Source organism: Pelobates fuscus, chromosome 9, assembly GCF_036172605.1.
Source record: "Pelobates fuscus isolate aPelFus1 chromosome 9, aPelFus1.pri, whole genome shotgun sequence".
Classification (NCBI taxonomy): domain Eukaryota; kingdom Metazoa; phylum Chordata; class Amphibia; order Anura; family Pelobatidae; genus Pelobates; species Pelobates fuscus.
Window position 1 is genome coordinate 70,843,120 of NC_086325.1, and position 10,297 is coordinate 70,853,416.

Genomic DNA, 10,297 nt, shown 5'->3' on the forward strand with positions numbered 1-10,297 from the left:
AATTGAAACTAATTTTCAATTATATATATATATACACACACACATACATGCATACACAGTATATATTGAAAGAGAAGAGTAAAACAAAAGCATGTATTGCCTCTGCACCACTGGACTAATACAGCTAGTAATTACATTTAAATACATTAATATTTTATTTTATAAAATATGATAAAATATAAAATAATGATAAATATAGCAATTAGGACAGGTAATAACCAAGCAATATTTAAAAAACAGAGATGCAAACACGTAACAAATAATAATTTTAAAACAATCACAGGAAAAGGCCACAGGATATAAGGTGTAGTATAATAAGAGAATGCTTTAATGCACATTTAATAAAACATATTATACAACCATGCATAATAACAGATTTATCATAGAATCCTCAGTTACTGTGTCTAGAAAAGACAAAGCAGTGAAGTCAAGTGGCCATAGTCATGGCAGCGCCAACAGAAACTAGTGGTTGAGGCGCAGAAGGTCTGTAGGTGTATATATATATTCTAGACAGTCAAAGAGGTTAAGTGATCAATAAATGCCCAAACCTTCCACCCCTCTATTGTCACCACTTGCCATAGCCTCCCCTTCCCTTCTCATATTAAGGGATCTACAAGCTGTTCCAAAATTGTGTCCCAAGTCTGCAGTTGGAACAAGCCTCAAAAGTCCCAAGAGGCCTGAACAATCTGTGCACTCTGTCCTATTGATTTAATGAAGTGGCACAGGTGGTTTTCTGTGCTCAAATAGAAAAAGGAGTATACTGGCAAGTGTATACAGTGCTATGCACAAAATATTTTCAACAATAGCTGCTATAACCGGCGCCATATTCCGACTCCCGGCATTACTGCGGGTCGCGCAAGGAAGCTGAGCAGAGAGCTCAGGGGAAAGTGCTTCCTCGCCGGCCGGCCGCCCGCCTGCCTGCCCGCCCTGTGGGAGCCCAAAGGTGGCCAGATGGCCAGCTCTTGGACTCCCAGAAATAGAGGCAAACAAGGTATTTGCCTGGGCATTTGTGGGCGGCCGTCCCCTGGAAATTGCCGCCCAAGGCAAATGCCTTGTTTGCCTCACGGCAAATACGTACCTGGGTGTAGCGCTATATTTAAATATAAGTCAATACGTAAAAAATACTTGGCCTTGTATAGTACAGTGATGCTGGTTGAAATGCCTAGAAAAGAAATACAACTCTGTGACCTATTGGTTTAATGAGGTGGCACAGGTGGTTTTCTGTGCTCACTTGATGGAACTCAGAACAAGACTAACGTTGGGAGGATATTCCATAAATTGTATCACTTAGATCTTAGAGGGGAACAGTGAGAGGAAACCGTAAATAGAGAAAACGATGATCTAGCGGTAACTGTGCCTTTGAATTGAATATATAGAATTAGGGATTTGCAGTTACACCACCCAACCCTACTCTTCTAAGGATTTGTAAAATGAATAATAAATGTATTATTGTTAAACATTCTGCCATAGCTCTCATCATTTTAAATCATTTTCTATTTTAAATGCATATGTGTTTGAATCATCCACAATATGAGTGTGAACACTGCAAGCAGGATGTCATTAGCAAGAGATAATTAAATTGTGAGCTTTCTGTACAAACATTCTTGTTTTACAGATATAAAATTGTCTTACAGTTCCTTCAAAATTTCCCACAGCAATATTTTACATTTCCTGGGTGTAAACTTTTGAGATAACCCTACCCACTTCCCATGTCATAAGAGTGATGTAATATGGCATGCATAAGACTGGAAGTAGTATATAAAAACCCACTGGCAGAAGGCAAGAGCACACTGAGAGCTTACCTGAGCAAATAGCTAGCGGTACTTTATCCAAATACTCTTCACTTTTATCCAAGATGATTCCATCAGCACTGCAGGTATGTTGTATTTTCTAAATGAGAATACTAATGATTCACTGGCAATCAATGACATTTCTATGAAAACATATATCTGTGGTGATTAATCAAATATTTAATAATTCTAAAAAAAAATATTGTAAATTGTAGGAGATTTACTAAAGAAACATTTCTAAAAACAGTTTTTTTTTTTTAAATACTTGAAAGCTGTGTTATATTCAAATGGAACCCATAGAACGTTTTTCAGAAACATATTATTTGTACAGTCATTGGCGTAGGTACCAGTTCAAATCAAAGAAGGGGCGATTGTGTGGGGGATGGCATTTGATTACTTTAGCCTTATTCTGCGAATGCCAATGATTACAATATCTCTGACTTCGTTTTAAAATTGAATTAATTGCAACTGTGAATGTAAAATGTAAAAATGAATGCTAAGGAGATCACTTGTTGGTAGATAAGAAAAAGGGACACTTGGTTTGGAAATAGAAAGAGAAAAACGCTGCCCAGATGTTTTTCGGTAAACTAGCGAATTAAAAACCAAATGGCAAAATTTAGGCAAAAATAGCTGATTTGGAAAAAAATATCACATTTGCTATAGTTACAGCTTAGCTATTTTAGCCACAATTTGGTGTTCAAAATTGAATTAACACAATTCAGAATTTAGCCCTGTAGATCAGATATCTGTGATCCCTTTGTACGTATTTACTTAATACAAGTGATTTGAAAGATAGCTGATATTATGATTAGCTATTACTGCAACATGTTTTGTAAATTCATTACGCAATACATTTTATAAACATTATAATCTCGCTGTCATCTACTGCTATCTCTTAAACATAAACTATAAATATAAAAATATTGCATACATAAATGCACTGTAAGTATTGTAAGTTGGCATTCATTATGGACTTCTGGTTCAAAACTAGACATTTGCAATTTATTTTCTTCCAAATCAAATTTGGCAAAATGTCTAAATCAATGGAAACCAAAGTGAAACCAAAACAAACTGAATCAGAATGAATTGAAAATAATTCTCAATATTGCACTTTCAAAATGTTAGATAGAAAAGGATAACTGTCTATGCACTGACCAACAGGGAATCACATATATAGACACGACAATCCAAAGGTTAAAATAATTAAATAACATGTCTATAATTGTAATACCAATCTATAAATACATCAAATATTGCAAAATAAATTATACAATAAAATGTTCAACTATGAGAAAATAATGATATTATAACAATATTTTTCATTACAGAACACACGGAAACTCCACCAAGTTTCAAGGCAAATTCACAAGACGGCTTTGAAGGGTAATTCCCTTTTGTATTTATTATGAATGCATCATTGATAACTTGCTACAATATATCTCGCAAACATTGAAGTTTATCACAATATCATCACATGAGCACAAGTTCCTGCTGTCAGATTGTTGTGCAGTGTTTTGCTGTCTGTGCAATGGGTCACAGGAAAGCAATCATCTCACGTCTTGCCCAATTCTGCCTACTCACTTCTGTGTCATCTCTACGTACACTTAAGGACAGATTTCCAGAATGTACAAAATATGCAAGCTTGCGGCATGGGTTTTACACTTTGGAAAACAGGTTGCAAATAAATGCAGCTAAAATTCACAATATTTCCGATTACTTTTATATTTATTACAAACAAAACTATTGCCTAATAGCACTTGTAAAGCAAACACCGCCCTATCTGTATTTTAATAAATCCCACACTCAGACTTAGATCCTGTCTGTCATAAGATTGTGATATCATTAGGAGGAGACCTCAGGAATATCAGTGATTCATAATTCCTGCACAAGTACAAAAGTGACATAAGATTTTCTAAAATTAAAACACAGATCACTTAATGTGTTATCAGTGCACATTGGTTTAGATTACTACATTTATTACTGGTGAGGTCTAACTTGTTTGTGGCACAATAATGATGTAAAGACGGATATCCTATCTTAAAAGATGGATTGGTTATCAGGATACCCCTTTTAAAATAAGATACTGTTACAGCGCATTATTTAATGAGATTGGTAGTGGATTTCCGAGCACTTGAAAAAACTCTATATTCGTACAATCCACATTTCAGTAATTTATAATATTCAATGGTTTTTGTGTTTTACAGTGGTTGTAGGCCATCAGCCAGAAGAAACCGTGACAAACAGTTTTGCGTCATTTATCCATAAGATTCGCCCAGAGCACCTATCTGAGATTGTAAGGCACAGAAGTAAGCGTATGATCTTGGACAACATTGGTGTTGGTCTTGTGGGAAGTACAACACACGTATTCAACGTGATCAAGCAATATTGTCAGGTAAAAAAAAAGAACTTACCAGCAGAACTTTTTTTATTACGTTGATTAGGAAAAAACCCAGGGGAGTTTGGGGGGTATGTTAGATACCGTGAGGCAATTAGTGAAAGGTTTCTTCACTAAACATCAAATTGTAGTGAATTGAAAACTGATATTCCAAAATGGAGGTGAACATGCTGATTTGGAAAAACTCTCCAGTTCTGCTACAGTCTGATATAAGCCTAAATATTACAACTCAGTTTTAAGTTTACTACAATTCAGTTCACAACAATTCCGATGTACCATAATACAGTTGAGACACCATTTAACAATGACTAATGGAATTCCTAAAACAGACTAGAATCATTCTAGGATCTGGGGATAATGTGACTCATAGTGCGGGGTTTACTCAGTGGACACAAATCTGTTATATGGTTACCTTAAATACACTCAAATGCATTTGGCCCAGACCACAACACTCAGCTTCTTATTTCACAACAGACAAGATACAATGCTGCAGTAATTCTGTCATGCCAATTTTTACCGACTCAAATCTAGTGTGCCCCTAATTTCATGCCCCTACATGCCAAATGTCACCACATGAAAATAAAAATGACAAATATATGGAGGTCTGAGACGCTCTGTAACTGACTGATTTGGTATTAAACAACTTCCATTATTAGAAAATATTGTGTGTGACATTAAAAAGGAATACTCACATTTGATTATGAATTGTCTATTTCCACAGGATCTGCATGTTTCAACACATGGAAGTTCAGCTGTGTGCTCTGTTTATGGCCAAAAGGGATTAAAGCTTTCTCCAACGCTGGCTGCTTACACTAACGGAGTAGCTGTAAGTGTGTTTTTGTTATATTGCCCGGTTATTATGAATGCTTTTTTAATTTTGTTTGCTTCGAAAATGAAAAGTAGCTACCGAGGCTGGTTGATATTATATGGTTAACATACAGGTTTGATTTCTTTTACTTTCAATTTCACATTGAACCACTGAAGGTGTTTTGGTGTTATACAAACATAGAAAATTAAGCACTGCTCTCATACTCCCACTACTTCTGAGCGGCCGTAATTACCAGAGTAAATTAAAATAAAAGAAAATTACTTGCACACTTACCCAAATCCCTATGCATATTTAAATAACTGGAGACCTCCACTAAAGGTGTTTTGAAGCCAAAAGGCTGCAATTTTTTTTTTCTAGAGGCTGAAAAAAAGCATCATGGGAGGTGTAATTTTAAAACATCTGTGGATCTACTATTGGCCACCATGATGTAACCAACATTGATAAAGTAGTTTCCCTAATCTGTGTTATCTCTGTAGTATCCTTGGCAAATTGTTCTATATAGAAGTAGCAAGAACACAGAATATATGTTTAGTCAATGTCCTTCTCTAATTTCCATTTTTTTTGTAGGTTCACTCTATGGACTTTGATGATACCTGGCACCCTGCTACCCACCCATCAGGCGCAGTCCTACCTGCAGTTCTGGCATTGACCCAAATGCTTTCAAAAGACAAAACAATCACTGGTGAGGACCTTCTGATAGCATTTAATGTGGGAATTGAGGTACAAGGACGACTGATGAGTTTCTCACCTGAAGCACAAAATATTCCCAAAAAGTGAGTATTTTGATCATTACATCTGTATGTTTTATATTGTTTCCATGTACCATTTGAATTAACCTGAAATTGTCACGTGTCCTTGTCTTCATTGATTGTTGAATTTATTGTATGAATAATGATCTGGGGGTAAATGAAGTTTAAGGGGATAGAGGAAGATTGCCTCCTGTGATATTTATATGATGTAGGAAAAAATATTACCAAGTGGATAAATTGAGATTGAGATTGAATTAAAATGAGAAGAACAAAAAAAAAAAAAAAGACCATCAGTGTGACTTTAGGAACTTTGCACAAAGTCAGACTAAATTGATTAAAATGTATGTGGACTTTCATTTGGAACACATGGAGATCACAATAGCATTCCATTCAGTGCAGCATTACTTTGTCAGAGGTTGTGAATAGATTTATCAGTGTCTGCACCGACACTGTAATATATTTTCAACTACATACTTATGGCTGAAATATAATTAGCACATTAATGGGTCAGGGAAATCTATTTATTCACCGTTTGTGGTCTCTGTGCACCAGATGTATCTGCGTGGTAAACTGGATATCAACCAAGCTCATTTAATAATGCAGATATTGGTTTACACTCACATTTACAGACTGCATGATACTTACCCTCCTTGTAAAATTAAATACCAATTATTAGAAACATGCATATTAAGATAGTCATTTTCTTTTGTTTCACTTCCAGATTTCATCCACCATCTGTTGTTGGCACTATGGGAAGTGCCGCAGCGTCAGCCAAACTTCTTTCATTGAACCAAGAACAGTGCACACATGCATTGGCGATCGCAGCCTCTCTTGCTGGAGCTCCAATGGCGAACGCTGCCACACTCGCCAAACCTTTGCATATTGGAAATGCCAGCAGGCTGGGCCTTGAGGCAGCACTTCTGGCAGCAAGAGGAATGGAGGCAAATCCTCTAATTTTCGATGATGTGCCTGGGTGTTCAGGCTTCAGTGCCTTCTACGGAGAGTATGAACCTAAATCATTATCTGCACCTGGAGAGGAATATGAATTCCTCTTGGAGAACCAAGATATTGCATTTAAGTCATTTCCAGCCCACCTCGGTATGCACTGGATTGCAGATGCTTCAATCTCGGTCAGAAACAGATTCATAAGCCAGTATGGCTCCTTTAATCCATCTGCCATCCAATCAATTGTTCTCCGAGTTCCAATCTCTAAATACATTAACAGGCCCTATCCTGAATCAGAACACGAAGCCCGCCACTCTTTCCAGTTCAATGCTTGCACCGCCCTTCTGGATGGTGAGGTGAATATCGGTTCATTCAGTGATGACAGTATCTGTCGCAAGGAACTCCATGTACTGTTGAGTAAAGTGATAGTGGAGCATCCTAAAGATAATGTAGCCAATTTTGATAAAATGTATGGGGAAGTAGCCTTACTGATGAAAAATGGGGATATGGTGACAGGAAAATGTGACACATTCTATGGGCATTGGAGGAACCCACTGAGTAGAGAGTCCCTTCAAAAGAAATTCCGCACTAATGCTAGACATGTCCTTGAGGATGATCAGGTAGAGGGGGTGATACAGGTAGTAGAGAACATAGAACAAGTGACAGACAGCTCCCAGTTACCATTGTTACTGCAGTGATTAGTCTCTAGCTAAGATATGAAAACATGTGAGCACCTTGTACAGCTCAACAGAAACTGACACTATAATAAACAAATCAAAAAAGGCAAAAACACAAAAAGCCATACTTATCAATTGAAAAACTGGGGCAACCCGATAGCAAGATGCCAAATATCTAGCATTGGGCAGAAAACGTCCTTTTATTTAATTTTTTTTTTTTTTCATATCTACTCGGAGGGCATGCCACCATACTGGTAATATTTACATTTTTTTAATTCAATATGACAGTTGTACGGAAAATAAAGATAAAAGGATTAAGATTAAGTGCAATATTTAAATTACAAAATAATCTTTGTGCATCTCTACACATTTTACAATGCAAACGTCAAGCATCGAAGACAAATACATGTTTGTGGCAAAAATAAATAATACATTGTAATTTTAACCCTTTTCAGTTTAACGGGTAGTGTGATTTAATTGGGCTGCCCTTCAATCCACGGTTAGCTGTAATGACAGTTTAGAGGCAGAAAATCCATATCTCTCCAGTTTATAATAAACTACAATTATTCACTGTGGGCTTTATAAATGAATAGTAAATAGGTAACATGACTTACTTTCTGAAGATCATGTTTTGCCATCACTTATCAATACCACAAACCGACATATATATAAAGTTATATAGTTGAGGAGTTGACCTTCTTACAAAAGTTTATTTTATTTTATGTCTAATATTATTTTATTACTTGAAAAAATAAATGTATGATTTTTCTCATTATCACTGTGACTTTAAACTATACAAGTGAAAATGCATTTTATATTGTAATTATTTGTTAAATAAAACCTTGCTGTATTTATTCACTAATTCAGCCTGTCTCTTTTTGTACATTAAAACTTTGAGTAGTAACAGTGCTTTAAAACAACCTCTAAAAGTATATGAGAAGTAAAGTGAAATAACAGCAATCTTAATTAACAGTCCACTAATGGACAGATCAAAAGTAATGTTAAAGGAGCACTATGTCTATAGACTGTCCCTGCAGGATTTTCAGTGTAAACGCTGCCTTTTCATTGCTGCCTAGTAACACCACTAGTGGCAGTCACTCAGACAGCCACTAGCGGTGCTTCCTATATCAGTGCTGCACAGTGTGCAGAACCTACGTTCAGCGTCTCCATGCTACTCAATGCAACTCTATGAGGCATTTTGCAGTGCATGTGCAATAGCCTCCCAATGCTTTGCTGTGAGAAAGCGATGGATTGGCTGGGATCAACAAGCTTGATGTTCTTAGCCAAGGGTGCAGCAACACCAGCACGGTGATGGAGAAAAGGTAACCAGGACCAGTCTTCACACATGCCTCCATACCTTCTTTCCTTGTATCCTCAGCGACCACCAGTTGTGTTTCATGAAGGACCATAACTCTTTAGCAGGAATCAACTAGCCCTTACAACTGTAATACTCTCCAACCAACACCCACATCAATATTCACACAATTTAAAATGTATTTGATCAAAAACTCAGATACAATTACATGATTCCCCAGTATGTGCCTGTTGATTAATGGTATGATCGCCAAAATATTCCCTTGGAAAGAGTCAGATAGGAATGTCCTCTCTCTATACCAGGGCTTCCCAAACTTTTATGGGCAGAGACCCACTTGCTTTTCATGCATATTTTAAAAATGAACACCATGGCAATCAGCTTTAGATACGTACAATTGGCACACCATGGCAACCCGCTTTAAATGCATACAGTTGGCACACCACGGTAATTAGCTTTAGATGTATACAATTGGCACACCCTAGCAATCCGCATTAGATGCATACAATTGGCACACCATGGCAATCACTTTTACAGGCATAACATTTGCACACCATGGCAATCAGCTTTAGAGGCATACAAATGGCACACTATAGCAATCCGCTCTAGGGGCATTCAATTAGCACACCATGGCAATCAGCTTTACAGGCATACAGTTGGTACATCATGGCAGCTTCCGATGCATACAATTGGCACACCATGGCAATCAGTTTTAGAAGCATACAATTGGCATATCATGGCTTTAAATGCATACATTTGGCTCAGAATGGCAATCTGCTTTAGAGGCTTACATTTGGCACGCAGGGCAATCAGCTTTAGATGCATACAATTGGCACACCATGGCAATCGGTTTTAGATGCATAAAATTGGCATATCATGGAAGTTTTAGAGGCATAATTCTGGGATATCATGGCAGTTTTAGACGCATAAACTTGGCACATCATGGCAATCAGTTTTAGAGGCACACAACTGCTTACTCATAGACTCAGAATCAGAAGTGTTGTGTCCTGCTCTTTCATCAAGGTAACTCATGCTGATTATCCCAGTGGTGGAACTAATGCAGAGAGGGCCCTGGTGCAGGTATGTTTTCTGTGCCCCCCTCTAGTGCAAGTGTGGCCAAAAGGTAGATCCCCACCTGTCGGAGAACTTCAACAATGCTATGCCAGCTGGGGATCTACCAACTGCGCATCGTTGCAGGGTTATATTTGTGAGAAGTATTTGAGCGTTTGAATGTAAGCATGTTTTTGTAATAAGTAAGTATTAAGTTGTGTGCATGTATGGGTGTATTAGTATATAGTGTTGCCATTGGAATGTAGTGGTGTACTTGTTTGTAATGTTTGTGTCAGAATGCAGGGGTGATTTTATGTAGTGTAGGACTTTAAACCCTTACTGACCAGACCGGTTTTCAATTGTCTTACAGTTAAGGACCAGGGACTAATTCTATCACCAGTCTTTGTCAAACTTTTGGGTCATTTTTTTGTGTTATTTTTCTCTCACGTTGTACTTTAGGCATTGGTTCTCAGTTCCTGTTATGTGTTACTGACAAAGAACACCTCAATATGTGTTCAGCAACATCTCCCGAGTACAACAGTGCCCCCAA

General features: G+C 37.3%; 1 protein-coding gene across 1 annotated transcript; it reads left to right on the forward strand.

The window, feature by feature from the left end:
- Positions 1 to 1,785: 1,785 nt before the first annotated feature.
- Positions 1,786 to 7,685, forward strand: LOC134573769 (cis-aconitate decarboxylase-like). The gene is made up of 6 exons (XM_063433547.1): positions 1,786 to 1,876; positions 3,119 to 3,173; positions 3,995 to 4,182; positions 4,907 to 5,011; positions 5,582 to 5,787; positions 6,485 to 7,685. Exons 1-6 carry the CDS (start codon positions 1,856 to 1,858, stop codon positions 7,404 to 7,406), a joined length of 1,497 nt encoding a protein of 498 aa, XP_063289617.1. The 5' UTR covers positions 1,786 to 1,855; the 3' UTR covers positions 7,407 to 7,685.
- Positions 7,686 to 10,297: the final 2,612 nt, after the last annotated feature.